This window comes from Styela clava, chromosome 12 (assembly GCF_964204865.1).
Source record: "Styela clava chromosome 12, kaStyClav1.hap1.2, whole genome shotgun sequence".
Taxonomy (NCBI): domain Eukaryota; kingdom Metazoa; phylum Chordata; class Ascidiacea; order Stolidobranchia; family Styelidae; genus Styela; species Styela clava.
The window spans coordinates 199,603-222,809 of record NC_135261.1 but is presented as its reverse complement, the minus strand read 5'-3'; the positions used below and the strand labels follow the sequence as shown (position 1 = coordinate 222,809).

General features: G+C 37.8%; 2 protein-coding genes across 7 annotated transcripts in view; one reads left to right on the top strand and one right to left on the bottom strand.

Annotated features, from left to right (window-relative positions):
• The first annotated feature begins 1,783 nt into the window (after positions 1 to 1,783).
• Positions 1,784 to 13,531, top strand: LOC120330023 (RCC1 and BTB domain-containing protein 1-like). Of its 4 annotated transcripts, none has more exons than XM_039396836.2 (13): positions 1,784 to 2,043; positions 2,707 to 2,857; positions 3,761 to 3,814; positions 4,575 to 4,771; positions 5,300 to 5,392; positions 6,019 to 6,159; positions 6,638 to 6,760; positions 7,175 to 7,258; positions 8,834 to 8,935; positions 9,199 to 9,350; positions 9,642 to 9,793; positions 10,705 to 10,835; positions 11,535 to 13,531. In XM_039396836.2, the coding sequence occupies exons 1-13, from the start codon at positions 1,804 to 1,806 to the stop codon at positions 11,673 to 11,675; spliced, it is 1,761 nt and encodes a 586-aa protein (XP_039252770.1). In that variant the 5' UTR covers positions 1,784 to 1,803; the 3' UTR covers positions 11,676 to 13,531. The 4 variants fall into 4 exon arrangements, with proteins under 4 accessions (XP_039252770.1, XP_039252769.1, XP_039252772.1 ...); XM_039396835.2 differs by having other exon boundaries at positions 4,575 to 4,777; XM_039396838.2 differs by lacking the exon at positions 3,761 to 3,814.
• A 1,454-nt stretch (positions 13,532 to 14,985) lies between these two features.
• LOC120329927 (uncharacterized) overlaps positions 14,986 to 23,207 on the bottom strand; it is a 79,745-nt gene continuing 71,523 nt past the window's right edge. For all 3 annotated transcript variants that reach the window (XM_039396722.2, XM_078118569.1, XM_039396723.2), the window contains 7 exons: positions 22,639 to 22,811; positions 21,887 to 22,024; positions 21,086 to 21,188; positions 20,199 to 20,384; positions 19,569 to 19,706; positions 18,672 to 18,781; positions 14,986 to 17,858 (listed from right to left, as the gene is read on the bottom strand). In XM_039396722.2, coding sequence (XP_039252656.2) covers positions 17,625 to 17,858; positions 18,672 to 18,781; positions 19,569 to 19,706; positions 20,199 to 20,384; positions 21,086 to 21,188; positions 21,887 to 22,024; positions 22,639 to 22,811 — 1,082 coding nt within the window. In that variant the 3' untranslated portion in view covers positions 14,986 to 17,624. The remainder of the gene's footprint in view (positions 17,859 to 18,671; positions 18,782 to 19,568; positions 19,707 to 20,198; positions 20,385 to 21,085; positions 21,189 to 21,886; positions 22,025 to 22,638; positions 22,812 to 23,207) is intronic.

Below are 23,207 nucleotides of genomic sequence, written 5' to 3'. Positions count from 1 at the left end.
TTGCTTTTTTTAGACAGAACATAATTGATCATGATGTTAGCCTAATCGTAGAACTGATCAGAAAATAGGTGGCTAGGCAGGTTTTGTTTGCTCTTGATTCTATATTCACTAAATCCAATTTAAATGTTTTTATCAATTATTTTATTGTCTGTTATGCTGATTACAGAGTCAAAAAAATTTTATTCACTTCATTAAATTCACCTTTTCTTGGACATTGTGTGGATCTATGGATAACAAGATAGTACCCCCAACCTAGTAACTCCTAACTCTTTTATATCGTTTACCTATTATGCAGACACTGTCACATTTTTGAGGCAGCAAATAAACATACATACATCAGTACATAGTAACTTTTTCTAACCTAGGATAAACAGAATCTGAAAAAAAGTTTAGCGAATAGTGGGAGATAAGATGATAACCTAGCGAGAGATCAACTTCCTGAGATATTAGAAGTAAACTTATCTGCCCTACATTAATGATAGTAATTTATTCTGCCCTCGCAGACTTTTAATTCAGTCAGGCTGTTTACCTTTTGCACAATCTTGTATAGAATTGATGCTTGCAGAAATATCGGGTCTCGTGTAGTTTCGTACTTCTAGTGGGCTTAGCATAACATTTTTGTATATGTCAATCCTAACCCCCACCTGACTATTTCATCTAAAAATTATGTCACTATGACGTCACAACCACGTCATAGAGCTTGCCAAAGTATACCTACGATGGCCTGAAATGGCTTCTGCTGACAATAAGGAACTCACTAACGGCAGCGATCTCTCTCTTATAGGGATCGTTGCAATGAGAAAACAACAGAAAAAGTTGCTCGATTTCGGGCGATCATCTGCGTGCCTTGGATGACAGTTTGTATAGTTTGAATGGCTTTATTATATCACTGTGACGTCGTTTTGACGTTTTTGTATGACACAGTCAGGTGGGGGTTAAGATTGACTTATGCAAAAATTTTTATGCTACTTCCGCTAGAAGTATTTTAGGTACGAATCTAGGGTCTCGTGTAGATTCTTACCTAACATACTTCTAGTGGGCGTAGCATCACGATTTTCTGACATATCAATCCTAACCCCCACCTGACTATGCCATCCAAATATTACTTCACTGCGACATCACAATCACGTCATAGAGCTTGTCAAATATACGTATATCGTCCGAAATGGCATCAGCGCCGACGATAAAGAACTTACTAACGTCAGCGATCTCTCTCATATTGGGATCCTCGCGACGTAAAAAACGAGAGAAATAGCCGTTCGATTTCGGGTGCGCAGACGTGCGCGTCTTGGATGACAGTTCATATAGTTTGAAGGTCTCTATTACGTCACTGTGATGTCGTAGAGACGTAATTTTTGGGTGGCATAGTCAGGTGGGGGTTAGGATTGATATGTCAAAAAATTGTTGTGCTACGCCCGCTAGAAGTATGTTATCACTTCTTGCACTGTTATTTTGTTAGACAAGATAATTTTTTGTTTACATGATGATGGCAGAATAAATATACCTGTTATAATAGCGATTTATTCTGTCGAGTTATACTCCATCGATCATTCACGATTCACATTGAATCGAGTGATTGTGTGAAATATCCCATCACAAAAGTTTACCATCTCTCAATTATAACTGTACCTTGGTTTGAGAAAATTTATGAAAAAATATTCACTATAATTCTGCTATTGGCCCCACCCCCTGTTTGTTTGCTTTATGAAGCGCAATGCTTTCGCTAACCCAACAAACAGAATCAAAACAGATTTAAAAATTTTATCAAAAATTCTATTTCAGTTCTATTATAAACACCACTAGATGGCAGCAGCAAAAATTTCAACTGACTCTGAGGAGGAAGAAATGGGGGGAGACGGACAAATTTTATTGAAATCCCCCCAGAAAAGACCTTCACAAGTTAACAGTCAGTGGAAAACTGGAGACCTAACTCTGTGGCCTGTTTTGAATCTCGTTGAACCGGAACTGAGGTCAAAGGTCAAGTTGGTTTATATATTCAGCCAGGCTGCTGCTGAAGTTATCTTTACGACCACGGATGATAAGGTGATTAGATAAGATATTGCTTGCTTTGTGACCATAATAATAAATGAGGAGACGCATCACCTTTTGTACCCTGGCGGTCATGTAAAGCAGGGGTATGCCACCTTCAGCCCGCAGGCCAAATGCGGCCCACAATGAAAAATTATACGGCCCACGGAGAATGCCAATTTTGAATAGTGAGCAGCTCGTGAATTTTTAATTTAGTTTAATCTGGTACGTGCGAGTAATTCAAATTCTTTTTCGTTGCAAAGCCTATACCTGAGTTCAATTTATTATCTATGCCTGTGATGTTACAATGGCTAGCTTGTGCACAATGAACAACCAAAATTTTTGTGCCTATAACTACAGGAAAGCCTATGTTTCACCCAGTTATCTGGAACTCTCGTGTTACACACCCCTGGTGTAAAGCATTGTATACGTGGTTGACTGGCTAACTCTGACATGGGCAAACCGCGGGCCGAATCCGGGCCAAATTTTGATGTTTCAGCTGAAAAATCGCTCGAGGAATTTGTTGAGATTACAATTAAATTTAGTTTTGGCACAAGGCCTATTGTTTTTCGCGTTTACTTTTGTAACACTGTGAATATTATTCATAAAATGTAAGTTTCCAGTCCAGGTGGCAAAATTTTTGAGAAACAACATGAAATCTACTTTTTTTACTTTTAGGTTTATGGCATGGGGACGAACACGAGTGGATGTCTGGGGGTCGGTGACACACAGAGCTCTCTAGCGCCACGCCGTATTGAATTATTAGAAGGAAAGAAACTCATCGACATTGCCGCAGGAGCTGGGCCTCATGTCCTAGTGTTGACTCATGGTGAGTTAATTCAATAAATTTATTATGAACAAGACACTGGACATTTTCATAAATTTTATTCTGTAACGTTCCGTCTGACCAAAGTCAGTTTCATAAATTCACCAACACAAAGACACAAACACATAATATAGTCGTTTAGCATATTGCTACAGCATCCTTACAGTCATTGAATACATATCCACTAACACAAAGACAGAAAGAAAAGAAAAGCACAGTTAGGTGCACGCAACTGTAATCGACTATATATGACAAGCACAAGTAATAAGTTTAGAAACACTGTATTAAATGTTTTAAATATCTTGCGTCATTGTTTCACAATTTTCATTCTGTATCATTCCGCTGTCCAAATTCAGATTCACGAATCCACCAACACAAAACCATGCTTTCTTGCAGTCGATGAATACAGAACCACGCATAGAAGGTAGTTGGGCGCTCGCTACTCTAATCAACATACATGTGTAGAAATATTGTTGTTTTTTGTCAGTGCAGGATTAGCAGCTTCTGCAGTATGATTTCTAACTTTATTCTTATAGTTCTGAACAATCTAGTTTTAGTAAATTTACACTGAAAAAGGCTTTTGGCGTGTAAGGATAAGGCCACAAGCATTTGAGATGACACTTGTATGACACTTGTTCGGTAGGATTGGCCACTCTTACAGTTCTTATGTTACTTGCTCATATCACGGAACTTGACACAAAAAATTTTCGTGGTTTTTCACCATTCATTCATTTTCTTTTATTATTTTTTTGCTCTCGCTTTTCATCCATTCTTAATTCATTCCATATCGTTCCACCCTTTCTTTTACTCTTTTCATCTATTCATAATCTTTCATATTTTCATGTGTTCCTGCATTATTTTCACCATTCACCTATCCTCCATTCTTCTCATTCCTTCCTTCTCCAGATCATGACGTTTATATCTGGGGTGAAAACTCTCTCTCTCAACTTGGCAACGGCGGTAATTTACCAAACATTTTTTCATTTTGAGCCTTGTTATTGTAATTTTGTGCATGAGTAACTGCCTGATAAATTTTGAAACTGATAGGTATTTTTTGAATGCTTACTATTTTTGAGAGGAAATTGCTTAAAACAGAATTTCAGGCACACAGTCTATGTGAGAAAAATCTTGCTCAAGAGTGAAATTGTGAGCAGCTGCGATTACCATAATCTGTGACTTATGATACAGTATGGGAAGGGCATGTGTTGCATGAAAACAAAATAAAATGCCAATTTAGAAATTGAATCCAGCTTTTTACTGTTTTGTCTTGTCTTACCAACTTTTTCTGTGCAATAAGCAACTCAAGGAAGTTTTGATTCATTTTAGTGAGTTGAATGATATTTCCTTGCATGTCAATAGCCTGCCGCAGGGGTGTGCAACATTATTTGTTGGGAGCCATATACCCAACTTCAGGCATCTAAACGACAAAACGGTGAAAGATTTAATGCAGTGACAATAGCAAAAAACGTGTATTTTACCCATGGGAGTGTCTTTTTTAACAAAAACTGTCGATTTGGTATTTAGGGGAGAAATCTGAGTATTGACAGAGGATGCACTAAATGGGCGGGTCACCTGTTGTACACCCTTGATCTACCATGTTCAATAACTTTGCGTCTCCGTTCAGTAAGAATTGATGGAACACGAATTTAGAGGAAAAAGCTTATGGATTCTAGTTTCATACTGCTGTACTAATCTAGTCCATTTTCATTTTGTGTTACAGAGGGTGAAGTATACAGTTGGGGTCACAACAGTTACATGCAGTTGGGGAACGGGGGTTCGACTCCCGGTCTTACCCCGACCATGCTGGCTCGGAATCTCAGTCGGAAAGTTGTCGGTATTGCTTGTGGAAGTCACCACTCGATGGTGCTAACAGATGATGGAGAAGTGTACGCATGGGGATACAATAACTGTGGACAGGTGGGTGTAAGTTGTTTTAATCATACATCAACGCCGTGAATTCAGAGAAAACTCACAATCGAATCGATTCCCGACTCAGAGATAGAAAGATTTTGACTCTTGACTCCAACTCTGAACTTTCGATAAAATCAAATTGATTGAATTTTTGACAACAATGTAATAAAATTCACAGTTTATTGGAATTTGGACTGATTTTCTGGTCCAAACTTTAATATATCAATGTGTAGTTGATGGAAATTGTGTGCGGTGGGTGATTCAGAGATACTAAAATGTTTGTGCTTGTGTGACATTTCTGCGCATGCCTTCTGTAATAGAATGTTCGAATCAATGAAATGCAATGGGTATCATTCAGTTTCTGACATATTTTCTGTCCCAAACTCTAATATATCAATTACTTTGCGAGGATGATGAGAATTGTGTGCTTCAATATAGATTTCATACGATTTCCCGGTACATGACTTTCTTTTACTTTTTTCGTTTGCTTTTGTCTGAGACTGTAAAATAAAACACCTTGATTCTTCTTATCAGATTGGGTCAGGTTCAACTTCAAACCAAACGACCCCTCGTAAAGTGAACGCTTGCATCGGGAATAAAAGAATCATCCATATTGCTTGTGGGCAGGTATGTGGCAGGATAAATAGAATATTTTATTTTAGTATTTACTCATATTTGGGAAAGGGAAGATGAAAAATAGTTTGAACAAACGAAAAATAATACCCTCTCATCCGGTTACCAGTCCATGGGATTAGCTAAATAGGTATTTGTTCCAGATACCTGTTCCAAATACCTGTTCCTTAATTGTGGAGAATGCTTCGGTGACTGGCCATTGTATACCCCAGACATGGGCAAACTACAGCCCGTGAGCCAAATCTGGCCTGCCTAATGCTGCGGCAGCCAAACTATATACCAAATTTTGTTGAGATAGCATTAAATTTATTTTCAATACATGGCCTTTTTGTTTTCTCCTTTTGCTTTTGTAACACTGTAAATATTGTTCTTAAAATGTAACCTCTTACATCACACACTTACATGGCCCGTCAGTCTAGATGGGCAAACTCCCCCCCATGTCCCCCCCCCCCCCTTGTCCGAAAACCTTGCTCACCCCTGATCCAGTGTGTAATGATTAGATTTAGTAGGCAATGCCAAACCAGCTTCTCGCATTCCAGTCGATTCTAAAGCCTTGTTTGGAGGAAATACATGAAAACAGTTGAAAAGATAAATATGATATTTATATTTTTTTATTTCAGACTTCTTCCCTAGCAGTCACCGATAACGGCGAAGTGTATTCCTGGGGGTACAACGGTAATGGACAGTTGGGAGTCGGGAATAATGTGAACCAGACGAATCCTTGCAGGATCGCTGCATTACAGAATGTTGTTATTGTTCAGGTAGGGGGATAGAAATGCATGAAATATCCAACATATATCTCAAATTGGGTCCAGCTTATCTGAGGAATTGGAAAAACGATTGTATATTCAAGAAATTAGAATTCCAAAATACTTACACTTAATAAAAAGGTGTGAGACCAGATTGACTTTGATAATATTAAACAAACCAAATTATTTAAAAAAAAATTGGATTCCAGCATGAAATTTAAAAACTAAATTCAGCAATATCACTGTATCTTAACAGCAATTCGTTTTTCCAAATATACTTTAACATATTACTCTATGTTGATGTCAATCTGTTATTCTGAATATATCCTGAAACAGTATTTTCGATATCGACTGTTTTATTTTGGAACAAATTTGGAACAAAACATAGAACTCAACATTGCCAGTAATTTTTTTTATTTGATGATACTTATAGTTGCCATGAAATTTCGTTCGATTGGTGAAAAACAATAATAAACTGTTTTATCGTCAGGTTGTATGTGGTTACGCCCACACCCTGGCCCTATCAGATGAAGGTATCGTGTATGGATGGGGAGCCAACAGTTACGGACAACTGGGATCCGGGAATAAAGCAAATGCAGTGACACCTATTCAGGTTGGATTTATTTTTAGTCTTGGGAGAGGAAAGCTGGTAATGAGTTCAATATTAACTGGCACATGATGCACTACCATAGTTTGTTTTATAGTTTTGGTATCTCTAGGCATTCCTAGTGTTTGTAACCCATAGCTTTGTAACTTGCCCATATGTCCAAGATAGGTATGCTTTACTAATGAGTGAGTGTCAATAACTCCACTCAGAGATGAGGCTATCTCTGAGTAAGTATGTTTTACCTCCATTTATTAAGCAAATTCTCTTGAAAAGTGGACTCAGTCGCATGATGAGCCATAGTAGCCATATTCATGTTAATGCTCGACTCTACTTAATTTTAATTAATTAAAATCAATTTACCATCAATTGAAATTAGATCCAGTGCTCAGGACATTGACTATTTGCTTCAATCTATTCCAGGTTGCCTCCAGTGTAGGTCGGGTAGTTCTGGTTGCGGCCTCACACTACTCGCATTCATCTTCCGCTCAGAACCAGCATGGTCAGGTAATATTGAATTTGTTTACATTGTTTTACATTTAATTGGAAAGGGTCTCAGCCAGTCTTTATGAATTATAATCCATTCGTTAGGTAATACTGGCTGCTTATATGTTTACTAAGCGTTCTTAATAACAGTCTATCGAAAAAGGCTTGCGGCGAAGTTTCTGTTATTAAAATTTGATTCAGAGCATTTTTGGAGTGAAGACTGGAATGTGGATTTTAAAACATTAGGGAGAATGGGACTATTAAACATCAATTGGATAAGAATAAAAATCTGTATTCCTTTCACGGGGGAGAGGGAATTCGATACGATGGCTCCTTCATATAACTAACCACAGCCTCTCATCTGATTTCTGGTTCATGTTGGGTATGAGATATAGTTATCCAGTCATTCATTCCAGACCTCACGCAAGCGGATTCTCGTAAGGATCATATATAATAATCATTGGTATAAATCAGGGGTTCCCAAACTTATTTGGCCGCGGGCCAAAATTTCAAGGCGAGCATACTCGCGGGCCAGTAAAGCAGAATGACCAAAAAATCGCGTAAAGGCTGGGTTTTGAAAAATAGGCACCAAAATGGGCTGCAAGATTGATTTTAGATACACCCAGTATCGCAGTTTGTTATGTAATGAAATTCATAAGTATATTAGTTAGGTGATAGAATGAATACCCGAGGAATACCAAGCACGACTTTCAAAAAGGATTCGTAACTGATAGCGGCTAATGAAGTTACTTGCTCCTCTGGAGTACGCCTTCGTATGAACGTCTACTCATATCATAGTCAAGTTTATTTTTTCCATCCAGTAAAAATAACAAACGAAATTATGAAAAAAGTAAAATTGACACACATCTTACTGGGAAGGGAAATCGCTGGGAACTGATTATCAGGCAGCGACAACCAAGGTTTGATATCTAATTAAATTTGTAGTTGTGCCATTTATCCGAAAAACGCCAGTTTTCAGTGTCTAGTTTTCGTTTTTGTGACATCTTCAAGCTTTCTTAATATAGGGCTGATACGTGATACATAAAAGACTGCCGTACGCAATCCTAATACCGGTACGTAAGTTAAGATACCGGTATAATTGAATTGTTACGATATACACGTGCTTAAATTGTGATAATGACGTAACAATTGGCGGCATCTACGACATAAAAGGATGAACACATTTAAATTTTAAACGTGTTAGTATTTATTCACGGTTATAGTTTCACTAATGTTCGGCGGGCCATTTGAAATCGTTTCGCAGGCCGTAATCGGCCCACGGGCCGCGGTTTGGGAACCCCTGGTATACATTAACATTTTATTGAATACGAGCAATCTTGAAAAAACAGTTGAATTGTCACCGCAAATAACACAATATAGGGTCAGACATAAGCCACATGTAGCCTCTGCCATACCAAAGTATTGAATGACGCCCGAGGATGCATGCTTCAGCGGTTTTACCCATTGTGCTGTCACTAGTCAGTTAAAAAGTGGGAAACAGAGTGCAGTTATCCCAGGATGACAATCACCTGGACCAAAATTAAATGAGAACGTAAGTTACCATATAATTCCACTAAATATCTCTTCCATTTTCAGGTCTACATGTGGGGACAACTTCGAATGCAATCGACTGCTCAACCGATTCTAACTGATTTTTCCAGTGTTGATGCCGTGTTTGCTGGCTTCAGTTCTCCTCCTGTGAGTATTTGAATTTCATTCTTTTTTTGGTTTAAATTTGGAGCTCAAGTCCAACAAAATGATATTTTTTTGCACCAGACATCCCATTTGAAGTGGCTTCAGTTGTAGGAAATTAGAATTTGAAAATGTTTGCTTGGTCAGCATAGTTGGAGAGACATCCTATTGTATCAGAGCTTACTTGTTTATATACTGGGCAGAAGCTGCCCCCTTTGCAATGGCAGGTACAATCCAGAAATTATTTCCAACGTTTCCTTATTTTTCAGGTGAGCTGGCGTCCCATGGTTCTTAGCAAAGAATCTGAACCTTCTGTTCAACAGAGCATAGCATGTGCGTTCAACGATGAAACGACCTCTGACCTCAGAATTGTTGCAGACGGGAAAGTAATCTATGTTCACAAAGCTCTGCTAAAGATAAGGTTTGTTTGATTATTGTTGTGATAGTTATCATTGTCTGCTTGAACAAGGCTCTAAACAAGGTGATTATTGGTGCATAACAGAATTTCTATATAAAACAGCAGGGCAGCATTGTCTACCATGGCATTGCACCTGGTCAAATCTGAGACGATTAATTTTCAACTAAACACAGTTGGGTCCAAAACCACTTTGGCATCCCACCACTATCTACTCTCATGAGGACTGAATCCTTTCTGGTTAAGCATAGCCAACAATGATTTTTGAAAAATGCTAATATGACTCTCCTTTCACAGATGTGATTATTTCCGTCGCATGTTCCAATCTCACTGGGACGAGAACACTCAAGACAAGGTAGAAATCATCGGCTACTCATTCCCTGTCGTTTATTCTTTCTTGAAATGGCTTTACACTGACACTGTGGAACTTCCACCTGAGGATGCCATTGGTGAGTGCTGGGAGATTTTTTATATTTATCCCGGGGAGAGAAAAGCTGATTAGATGGCCTAATCATATGGCAAACCATGGCATCTCGTTTGTATACCAGTCCAATTCGGATATAGGATAAGTTAGCCAGTTATTCGTTTCAGATTCATGGATATGATGGTTGAGGAAGTTGTCCAGCAGGTATGCGCGCCATCCTATCATGAAATATTTTAAGTGGAAAGCAGAGCTCTCTCAATACTCGCTCCACAACCTGATCAACTTTGGATAGTAAAGGATTTACATATTTATCCTGGAAGAAAGCCTATAAATTGGCTTAACCATACGGCGAACCACGGCCTCTGGTCCGGTTACCATTCCATGTCGGTAAAGTTCTATGCTTTGTATAGTTCAACTGAAATGTAGAATACACCGTTTGTTGGTTTGAGAGTTATTCAAATATAATCTGATGACTCTGGTTAGTGATCTCTAAGAGCCATGAATTTTACTATGCTACTTGGCAAACAAAACACTAGATAGCGTTTGGAGGCCGCCAACTTATCGATTGAAAGATAGAGGTTCCCCCAAAACAGAAACTGCGGTTTCGATTCCTTTGCTCTGACTCAATAGCAACATCGCGTGTCCTATCACTAATTAGTTAATAACTCGCTAATTATACGACTTAATTCATCCAGAATCAATAGGTTTCTGGTCTGAGATATGATGAATGTACATGCAAATTTGGAGCAGATTCAACCTCGCTTTCGTGAGATATCGCGTAACATACGAAAGTGTCTAACAGACAAACAGCAGACACTGTTACTGTGGGGAGCTAAGATTTTAAATTGCCAATATTTAGTTTTGTCTGTTATTTGTATTCCGCAACCGTGCACCATTATTTTTGACGACTAAATTGAGTCAAAACTACCCTTCCAGGTCTCTTAGATTTGGCAACTGCATATTGTGAGGCAGGTCTGAAGCAGCAATGTGAGAAGTTGATCAAGGAAGGAATCTCGGTTGAGAATTCGGCCATTTTGTTTGCTGCGGCGATAAAGTATCAGGCTAAGGTGAGTTGGGCGGATTTTCAGTAAATCGTTCAAAAATAAGTAAAATGGCGTTGAAAAAGGTGTATTATTTTTTTCGGGGGGTGGCCCCTCACGCCCCTGGCTACGTCTATGCATCCTTACTAGAGCTAGAGTTGTTTTATCCTGAATCTCATTTCTAACTCGTACACCATGGGGTCGACAACATTTTGTCGCTCGCGGGCCAAAATTAAGGGTTGCAAGTCTTCGACGCGCCACGCATATTTTTAGAAAGTTGAAAACTGAACGGATGATACTTTTTATAATAAAATCAAGCAGTGATACATCTCTCGAATAGAATTTAGATTTATTTCCTCATTGTATTGCATCTCAAAAAATTCCATTTGAATATTTGCGGCGCCATTGAGCCTTTTTGCACTTGGCATCAACTTTTCTGCGTTTTGTTGCCATTTGTCTAATTATAATTAAATTATGGGCTCATTAACTGAGTAATTGTGAATTATATACTTGTTAGGTTATAATATAATTTAGTCTACGCGTGTCTCACAATAAGTTCTGTTACGTGAAGAATATAATCGTCAAAACAGCTGTTTTATTACTATAATTCAGTGAAATGTCGCCGGCTGGATTATATTACTCCGGCCCGCGGGTCGTAGGTTGCCGACCCCTGCCGTACACTTTGCCTCGATTTGCCGATAATCTAACCCTGCTTTCTATTGCCAGGATCTTGAGGAATATTGCTTCCAATACTGCCTGAACCACACATCACAGATCGTGCAGACTGACAACTTTCAAGCCCTAACACTAGATGTCATGAGATATTTCATAACAGAAGCCGCTAAACGGGGGGCTTTTAAACGTTAACTCTTATTTATCAGTTATTTATTTCAGATGCACGGACTTCATAGTGGAAGGGCCCTAATTTGTACTATATATATTTATTGGTATTCCTGTGCTCTTGGAATAAATATAAGAAATTTTACACTATTAACACAAGAATAATAAGAAGCTTCAGTTAAGCTGCGGCCTCAAACTGCAAGGCTATTATGCTGGCCACTGCATGTCACTTCAAACCGCTTGTTGAGTTGTTAGCAAATTTTATCTGTTCTTATCCGAGATTTGTTAAAGATTGGTCAAAATTATTTTCAAATGCTGTGATTATTGTGTGTCATTGTCCTCCTCAAGTCCTGTTGTGGCTTGTTTATCCCAGTATTGAAGTTTCATCTATTTACAAATGGTAATTTAAGACAGAAATTGCTTGTTGACTTGACAAAGAATGGTTGTCTGTTTGTATCAATATCTCTTCCGTTTGCTTGAGTCGCTGTAACTCATTCCCCGTCATCCTATGATCTTGTTTCAGAAATCATTATAATAAAATCGTGCTCGTGGTTTGTTAATCATGAGTTGGTTTGTAGCAATATAAAATACATAAATACTGTTAATATACTATTGAGCTGCCCTGTACCCTGCTTGAATTTACTTGTTGCACTATGAGGCAATTTTATTCATTCCCTTCCATTGATGTTGCAACCCGTCCATAATAAGTTTTAGTTTGGTTTAATTTGATTGCTAAATTATCAACAAAGTTTTAGTTAATGTGATGAACTCTTGGTGATTTTCATATATATGGGGAGATAAAAGTTAGTGAGATGGCTTAATCATATGGCAGACCATGGCTATCCAGTCACCTTTCCATGTCAAATATGGGATTAGTCAGCCAGTTGTTTGTTTTAGATGCATCGACTTGATAATGGAGGAAGTCGTAACCGACCAGCGGTTATGTCAGCCAGCGCGAGGTCCAACAATCCTCTTGCACATATTCGTCTCCAACATCCTGCTTGACTCTTCACCTCTCACACTTCATAAAAACTCTGCTCAATTATCCACTGGTAAGCAATAACCTACTTTTTGGAAGGGCTGACATTATTTCAGTCAGGCCTATAATGCCCTTAAGATTAAGATGGTTGAAGTTCGCATCTCCGGCCGTTAGGCCCAATCTGAAGTTGCTTCTCAAAATATTGCCGATCCCTCTTGTTTCTAACTTGTTTTAGCCAATATTAATGTTGTCTTTTGTAGTACATTGTTGTCCTATGCCTGGTTTACTTGCACATTATTTATTTATTTTATGCATTTCTTCATATAAGCCTTATCCCTGCAGAATTTCACTCAATGCGATAAATATTGGGGAAAGTTTTTTTGATGAAATCATCATCTACTAGATAAAGCCCTGGACTTACAAAACAGCAAATACCCTAATTGTAGATTCCCAACCTGAAACCTCTGCCTATACTCCTGGCCAATTTAATTTCACATCTATTTCTGCTGTGTTGAATACAAAATCACCGATAGATATTTTTTGAATGGGAGTCATATATCAAGCTCTGGATTAGCAATTTCAAGGTTTAATGGCGTAACTGAAATCCAAATTCTTGACTAATAGCGAATTAGATTGCCAAAGCTTTGAAATGAACATTAATGGAGTAGTTGTGGAGTCGTTTTTAACAGCTTGGAGGCTTAAAAGTCAGGTGTAAATTTTCCCTGATTCCACATTTGTGATAGATCGTAAGAATTACCTCCTGCTGATACATCTAGCAAAACCCTATCTGGTGGGCGACCCATTTAGTGGAATTCTGCATCGGTAATTTACATTCAATCTTGCAGTATTATTTGTCCAATTCTGTGATTTTGTTTTCAAATAAACTTCAACATAAGATAATTAGTGATAATAACTGGTGAAGGCCTACATGCACTTTGGTATTAAACTAGGAGAATATGACAGATCTCATCATGTTACCAGGCCTCACTATATGATTTATAGAATGGATAGGACAGATATGGGAATGGATTCTTGTCCATCTCTCCAAAAAGTGTCTGTTTAGAATCTATTTGCTTCTGAACAGAAGAGCACCCTGTAAAACCCTCAAGAAATTTGAGCGTCTTTAAAAGATTGGGCGGGAATAGATCTTAGGTGTAACAGGGGCTGACGTCATTTAGGACATCTGACAGAAGTCCGTTAGTGTTAGGTATTTTTGTTCACATTCGTTTTGGCGATCTCAACTACCAGTTTGTGCCGAACCACCCGACTGTGGGCATGGTTTATTTATCCTTCTCATTCGGCTGCGTCACCCATTCTTTCTACATTCGATCTTTAGCTTTTGTTAGGCAAAACATTTTGTTTCTTACTGTGACAGCGTCAAGTTTCGCTAACATACCGATAAAAGCTTTCGCTCATACCAAAAGACAAGTAGCGCTTGTCGCTGTATGCATTTTGATAAGTTTTGCTCCCATGTCATTTTTTCTTTTCAGATGAACGACCAGTTATTATACTATATACACTGTTACTCTATCAAAAAGGTCAGAGATTACATCTGTTCATATATTTAAAGTTGCACTACTGCCTTTGAATAATTTGAGAGAGCAATTATTTGATTATTGCCAGGCTTATCGATCTATAGAAGCTTTCACTCATACCAAAAGTAGGTGTGCGTCACCTGGTATACACTGCTACCATACCAAAATAGTATAGCGATTGATTTGGGAGAGCAATTACTGCCATCATTTGTTTGACTTTCAAAGATGAAATGTGTTTTCGAAAGTTAATGCGTAATGCCGTGGCTTTGTATCTAACTATATCGTATCAGGTTAAACATAGCTTCTATGTCCTCAATGTCAGTTTGACAATGTAGAATTAAAACATTCCGTTCAGTAGCTCTTTGGGTAACTTCTTGTCAAAAGCTCCATTAGGAGTGAAAATACTCTATGTCCCCTGCAGCATGTTATCATCAAGTCTTTGGCATATGCAATTATGTGCCTACTACTTACCGCACTTGCAAAAGGCATGTGACCTGAATGATTTATGCAAGTCAGATGTGTCTATCAATCCTTAGACGTGGCCAACAATAAGCCTATTCCACAATACCCATACAAGACGTGCACCAACATGGAGGTAACTAATTTTGTTCGCTTATTTTATATCAAGTTGTGTAAAGGGATGATGTGCAGGGGGTAGTATATTCACTTGGCTAACACAGACAGTCCCTGGAATCGTAATAGAACTAAAATGAGGAAAATCGGTACAAAATTATGGCCTAACCCTTCTAACCTGGTGCACATGCTACGGGAGTACAGTTTGTCCCTGTTGTATTGCATGCTGTATATACAAGACACATAGATCCATGCTCAAAGCATCTCATACGTCAGTTTACTTCAACAAATAAACTCATTTCTCTTTCGTATATATATATTTACTAATATATAATAACTACCAGCATTGTAGGTCTGTCTGCCTTGGAACCTCAGAAGCATCTATTCCAAGGCAAGTAACACATCTGGGTGTATAATGGCAGTCTATGCAAGGTTACTATGCTGATATATATATATGCACTGGGAGAAAAATTTGGTGTAAAGTCATTTTGAGTAAGGTATGCTTGCGTGAACGGAATATACAGGGTGTCCAAGAAGTACAATTTCAATTTTGTTATGAAGTCAGTTCTCAATATATCTTAACCAGGTTTGTTGTTTTTTATTCAGTAATAGTTCAAGTAATTTTACTTCACATAATACATCTGTGAGGTCCAAAACAATCCCTTTGTAATTTTAAAAAAATTTAAAACTTCATGGACTTGTTGTTGTTATTCCCAAATCATTCAAACTGATTTAATTTAGAGCCAAATTATAATCTTTCCGAATTTTTTTTTTTTGAAAGCATGATATCCACGACCGAAACTTACGATAAAACAACAATTCGAACATATTTTCAAGCACAAATTCTTTTTTATATCGTTGATTTAATAAATAGGTTCTTCTGACACTCTAAGCTAGTGTGGGTTCTTGATAGACTTTGAGATTCAAGTTGAATTTACCAAATTTTTCTACCAGTATCAAAGAATCGAATTACAGTGCACAATAATTCTTATAAACTGTGGTGAAAATGCTCAAAATAAAAATGAAAAAAATGACAAAAAATCCATCATTGACTTCCTTGTTTACTTCCACAACAATGGCCAATCATGACACTTAGGGTAAAAAGGCAGGAAATGTCTATCCAAGTCTTAAAAGACAAAAATGGCAAAAAAAGGTATTGTTAGCTTCCTTGTTTAATTCCACAACAATGGCCAATCAACAACAAGTCAATCAGACATTTGGGGTAAAAGGTCGAGAAAATATTCGAACAATTCTCAAAAAAGTTAAGTTTGCGTCAAGGATGTCTAAAACGAATCGAATAAATTCGCAATTGGTTATATATTCTGGTTTTCAGGAATAATTTGGAATCATTTTAAGCATTTATCTCTCCCAAAAAATTAGTTAATTTCTGACAGAATAAAGTTGAGAATACTAATTAAAACAATGTTTATCTCAATTATTCTGCATAACCAAATTTGATTTCTACGAATTCACAATTGTTTGTGGAACAGACTCATTTCAGAATATATTTGATGTTTTATATATGAAAAAATTATTTAAGTAGGTGTCCAGAATACTAAATATTTGATTTGGTTATAGGTGGTTTGAGTTGAATTACTTTTGAGAGGATCTTGAGAGTTGGAAATATACTGATATTGCAATAACAAATGTACTGTGAGATCTGACTTCCTTGTTCACTTCCACAACAATTGCCAATCATGAGTGTCGGTCAGAGTAATATTTTTTCATATTTTGGCAGATGAAACTTTTTGAAATGCAAGCTTAAACATATCAATCCACTATGAAACAATATTCCTGATACATTTGGCAGTTTTGGGTCAAATTTTTAAAAGTAAGGGTGCTGCTTTGCAATAATATATTTATGGCTCATAGGCTAGAAATAACACAGATTAAGGCACTTGAAGCTGGCTTTGCATTTGATTGTACGATCATTGGATTAGGTGAAAGAATGAGAAAAAGCTGCACACACTAAAATAAAAAGCGGGCTAGCCAACTTCAACAAAGTGTAAATAATGTAGGCGATGACAAACCGGAAATATTGCAATTTTTAAAAATTATTAGCTTCCTGTGTCTGCCTGTACAAAGCGAAGGTGTGGAAAAGCCTTTCAATAAAATGTCGTAGAGTCCAGATGTTTAGCGAGGATAATATTTCAGTTTGAAAAAATAATTTTTGGAGAATAAGTTTTACACTTGCACTGTAATGCCCCACTGAAGGTGTTGTAAATTCAGTATGCAGTCGAAACAGAAAGCTTACAGATCATTTCAAAACATATCATAGATCATCTGATATCAGTGGAACTGGATCTAACGAACTTGTAACAAACTAAAATTTTTGCGTTTGCAGTTAATAACATACCACCCACCCAGCATGTGATATATCAAGCACGCTATAATGTTGGTTCTTTCAAAAACCCCAACCCTTTGTATAATCAGTGACTTCTTGTATAACTGTGAAATGGAACAAAAATTCTCATACAGTGGTTCTCAAACAGGGGGCGTGGACAATTTTTGAATGGCACGAAGCTAATTAAAAATAAAATATTTGTTAGATTTGATCTTACCCTTACCGCCTTATTTCGGATCATTATTTACGTTTCATCCATGTATTTTCAGAGTGTTTTTCGAATAAAACTTTCGCCTCACTATCTGTTATTTGTAGCTTATTGTTAGTTGAGGTGGGGCACGAGACTTGATAAATTTCAAAATGGGGCTCGGCTTAAAAAGTTTGAGAACCACTGCATTAGAAGCTTTTTTACAGACTTGTTTGGACAGAATTTGTGAAATATCCCATAAAAAATTCATACTAGCCGGTTTCCTTGTACGGGAAACTCTGGCCATAAAGCTCAATAATTTGTGAAATAATAAGTACTTTATTGCATCATAATAAAATTAAAAAAAGTTTTTCTCTTTTCTGATTTTCATCTGTTTCCAGACAGGAAGTTCGTAAAACTCTTTTTTCGTCATTTTGAACAATTTCTCAAAATCAGTGTTCGTTAGATACGATTCTAGATGACTTGCGTCTACTCCATCTGGAAGATCAGGTCCTCGTAATTCCTCGATCGAATACGTCAGCCGTGACAATGTCATCAGGACTTTGCTCACTGGTTGAGGTTTAGATGTAATCTGTGAATAGAAGGTAGATTTACATATTTATCCTGGAGGAGAGGAAAGGTTAGCGGCTTAATCATATTGCGAACCCCAGCCCGTTCGTTCAGTTACCAGTCCATGTCGGGTATGGGATTAGTTAGCCAGTTATTTGTTTCAGATGCATGAACTTGATGGAAGTTGTAACCGACCAACGGTTATGTGAACCACTGTATGACAATGAGAAGTCCAGAAATCCTCTCGTACATGATTATCCCCATAGGATTCACACCTGCAAACCCACATGAGGTAATCAGAGGTGCGATGGCAAGCATATTCATAACGCTCGGCACAATGCACCAGACGGCAAGCTGTGGCTATGAACCTTCGAGGTGTTTCATTCTTCATTTATGAAGAAGCAAGCACAAGCAATCAACCACAGACTCTGAGTAGGGTAAAGGGTTGGGACCGTAGACTCCGGGTGAAGGATATAAAAAGGATCTCTATCTTGGGTTTAACAAAAGTTTTGACTATGCCTTTATCTCTGTATATTTTCTCTCTCTGGCCTAAAAAGAATCAGCAACACAATAATTTATCCAGCAGCATTTCATGTATTAACTACTGTATTTTCAAACCCGACATGAACTAAGTAGTAACGAGATGGGGGCGTGGCTTCGCCATATTATTCTGTCATGAAAATCTTACACTATCATTGAGCCTTCTTATCGCCCTTCCTTTCCCCCTAGATAAACATGGAGAATCTTATGCTATTTTGCCTTGATTTTTGACACAAGTAAGTCTCCTTCTCAGCATCTTACCTCTCCTGAATAGTTCTTATTTGATTCAACTCACCAATTTATCCAGCACTGATTTTTCTTTTGTTTTCCAACTCGGGAAAGCGTTTGTGAGAGACTGAGGTTCCAGACCAGCTTCGATTAATACGGCTTCTTCCCTTTCATATTCTGTGAATAGATAGAAGTTATAACTTTGCAACAATCATTCATTGTGGAATACATTAGGTAGGCAATGCGAACTAGAACATAGTGAATCATGACAAATCCATGGTTTGTTTGGTTACTTTACACCAAGTTGTATAAAGGGACTGAAACCTATCGGCAGAGGGATATTCACTCGGCTAAGACAGACTGTCCCCAAACTCTTAATAGAACTAAAGTAAAAAAAATTGGAATAAAATTATGGCCGAACCCTAACCTGGTACACATACTAAGGGAGTACCCAAAGTTCTTGTGTATCAGTGACTGTTTGCTAAGAGTTTCGTTAAGGGAGAAAATGCCTCGAAGAGAAACACACTAGTGGAGTTATATAAATGACAATGACGGTAACAGAAACAATTAGTTTGGAGCCAGTTTAGGTAGTGAAAACAGAACTGAAGTTCATTTATAGCAGGGGTATCAAACTCGGGCTCGGGGGCCAATTGCGGCCCGCAGGATGATAGTTTGTATGTAAGTTCTCAGAATTTTGACGTAACAATCACTAATTATTAATATCTTCAGTTATTTTTTTATTTAGTCTTAATTTGTACATTCATGTAACTTGTTTTGTGTTTAATAAAATAAAGAAATTTGAGGAGATTTTTGAATTCCTTAAATTAAGCTTTTATTGTAAAAATCCTGATGTGGCCCACCCTCACCCAGACTCTGCCTCCAGTGGCCCCTAAGTAAATTGGGTTTGAGACCCCTGATTTATATGCAGCTGAAAATAAAGTCTTGCAACCAGGCATGTTCTCACCTTCGCAATATTTGATCGTTGTCTCAATGGCTAATCTGCGAATTACGTCCCATCTCCGTTTCGCTGAAGCGTTCAATGATTTGCTGTCACAATTCTGCCAGAGGAATGTTCCGTGGGTGCTGTCGATCAGTACTAAACCTGTGAATTAGACTTAATTTTTATTGGGCGGAATTTACATGTAAACACTATGTTATGGTAAAGATGGAAAATTGAAGCATGGTATATTCATCCCAGTTATGGGATTAGGTGCCCACTCAGTGTTTTAGACTGTTAAGTTGGGAAATCGTGCTAGGATTGCGAACTTAAAATCTTGGGTTTCAAGTCAAGTTTGTCATCTGGAATCTTGTAGGTGACGCTGCACGATAAATATTACTTCTGTTCCCCCTCCCACTGAAATGCAATTTCTTTAGGTTTTTTTTATGCTCTGTACGTACTTTCGGCTTTTGAAAAAAAATCCTGAGTCGCTAGTATCTACTGTTTTAAGTCGCAAGTCATCAACTTGAGCCGTTTGGATTCACAAGTCCAAGCATGTGCCCAGGACAACAGTAAAATAGATAAATATGAATCTCAATTTTGAATACAAAATATTTTATGGGAGAGGGAGAATAATTAGATAACAATTCAACTTACAAGGAGTTTCTAATTCGAATAATTGTTCTTTAACAATTGGGAACAAAGAGTCATCTTCCATTGACTGCAATTGTTTTGCAATAAAAGTTTCTTTGTCAATTGTGAAATTCCATGCTCGAGTAATTCTGGTTTCTGTGGAAACATCTAGTAAACATTCATATCTGGTTCTCCTTTTCACTCCGACAGCTGAGGAAAAAGATTCAAAATTGAATTGAATAAAGGAATGAACTAATTCCACTAGTCAGGCAATTCATCCAGGCTCTCAAAACCAGATGGAGTGATGTGAAAATGTAGGAAATGCCATCACAGAACAATAAATAATAGTCATTTAGGAATGCTTGCCTTTATACAGCTGACATCTCATGAGTTAACATTTTACGACCCCACATAGAGTCTAATTCTTTAAACTAAGAGAGCAGAATTTGGAGGCAAATGATTAAGTTTCATCAACTATCACTGGGGTATATTCCAGCTTTGTTAGGAATAATCATTTTATCTATGAGGAACAGAGCTAGTTATACTTGTATCTCAAAACTCATACTGTCAACATACTAAACTTGTATTATATAGAATGAAATGCTTTGTATTTAACTTCATCTTATTCAAGCTTTTTTGTGACACAGGTCACATACAGTACAAGAAGAGTGGAACGAAAGATAAACAGTTCGCGCACGATGCCACAGAATCAAGCTCTTTTGGGTGCTGTAAAGTATAGTGGTATTCCCATTATACCTGACGAAGCATACTTAGAAAACCGGAATATAAAATGCCTTCTTTCTGTGGATTTGTCTAAGCAATAATTCTTATTAAACATCCCTAGGTCAAAGATGAATCTTTTAAAAATTCCCCATGCAAATAAGCAGAGGTCAATCCCCCTCCCAACTGACCTTCCCAGAATGCATCAGTCTCACTTCCCTCCTCACAAATTGAAATTTCTAAGCAAGTTGGATTTCTTCTGAATGGAATGGTTCCTGGCATTCTCTCGCTCATCTGTAGAATAGAAAGAAAATAGTATCAAAGTATATTTTATTCTCTCTGCTAGGTTATGGTTATTTATATCAGGGAGAAGAAAGGTGATAAAATGGGTTAAGTTGCAATTCATGGTTTCTAGTTCAGTTACCAATACATGTCGGGTATGGGATTGGCTAACCAATTATTCATTCAAGATGCATGCCTTAGTTTGTTGTTTGCTTCCGAATCAGGGTTTTAGTTTGGTATTATCAAATATTTGCCACCAGTTATGAAGTTATGACATTCAGAAAAGTTTTTCAAGTCCAGAACTTGATAGTTGCTCTTCTATAATTACTCTTACTTGAGAGCTCTAGCTGCTTGACATTAATGAAAACCTCTATCAGCATTTCAGTGGCTCAAGCGATGTGTCGCACCGTGCTAAGGGTTAGGAATACGCTCGTACCTCTGTTAACCCTGCATGGGTTTGCAGGTTTGAATCACGTGCAGGGATAGTAATATGAAGTGGATCGGTGGAATTCACCATCATAGATTGGTTCGGCTTTCTTTTCCTCCATGATGAATATGTAAATCCTATCCTAGCTCTACTTTATATTAGTTGACAGCTTGAAAAACTGCTCTGAGCAAACTTGTAGAAAACTTATATAAGCTCATAGCATGTCAGGCTCGTAACTTTGCTTTGAGCAGATTCGCATAAATCAATCTGAAAAACCATTTACCTTATTTATTGCAGCTTCAGCAGCCTCACGGATGTTCTTTGGAGATCTGCAACCGTGCCACACGATGGCAGTAGCATCCCGAGGAAGCAATGTAACAAACGATGAACAGGAACGTAAAGATCGACATTCACAATTTACCTGAAATACAAAATTATATTGTTTATGGGTCAATAAAGAATCAGAGTGCCATTGGAATATGTTGGGTGGAAGTCTCGAAACAAGTCACTACTCAAATCGAGTCATCATAGTCTCAACTAGTAATTTCCCTACACCCTCTCTATAGGGGGTGAACACCCATCTGAATTTGGAATATAAAAAGCTGGGGAACATACTGCCTCAACCATTTGTCAATCACTGAGTTAAGTCTCACTTAGTAATTAGTTGACGAGTCTGATCATTCAGATTGAGTCCAACTCGATTTGAGTCAATGAATTGAGCCTCCAAACATGGGAAAAGCAGAAAGTCTACTGTATTTTTGAAGGACTGGAATCCTTCCATTTTCAACCTCCCAACATAGTTAAATTTTAAACATTAACCACCCCTTAGACAGGCAAAGCTTTTTATGACATCATTGCGGGAATACCTGTTCTTTTGACAAACACACAGAGAGGCTCTCAGTAGGTTGGCATCTAAGGGCCTATTTTGGATGGCGGGCCCAGAGGATGCAGCTTCCTATGTTTCCCTAACCCAGCATAGCTGCCAGAAAGAAAAAAGAGTGGCACAAAGAGTAGTCAAAAATGTTTCAAACAAACCTCTATCAGAGAGACAGAATCTTCACAGTGACCTCTGACCTCATACAATCTCCAAGTGAAACTTCCTCGTTTTACGCCTCGCTTGCCATCCATGATAACAAGGTTACCATGGAAACATTTATTGAACACTGGTGGCGCTGTTGCTTCTTCTATATTAAGGATTGGTCCATCATCTAAAAGAGAAAAATAAGCTAGTGCAATTAAATAACATTCATGGGATTTGGAGGTGAGCAATCCCACAGTCAATACCGAGTTTTTTGACTGGCACAATGCAGAAAAGGGATGATGAAAAATTGTAACAAAAAAATATGCAACATTACGCAAGAGAGAGAGGAAAGTGGATAAAACAGTTTTAATAATAAACGAGCATTTGACAACACCTCCCTCACTATCCGAATGCATGCGCATAGAATATTTATCTAGTTGTCGTCATATGATCGACCGTTTAAACAGCTTCCCTCTTTCCCTGACATGGGCAAACTTTGGCTCGCGGGCCAAATCCGGCCTGTTGACTAATTGAATCTAGCTGGCCTGATGCTGCCACAACACAATTAAAACCAAACTTTTGA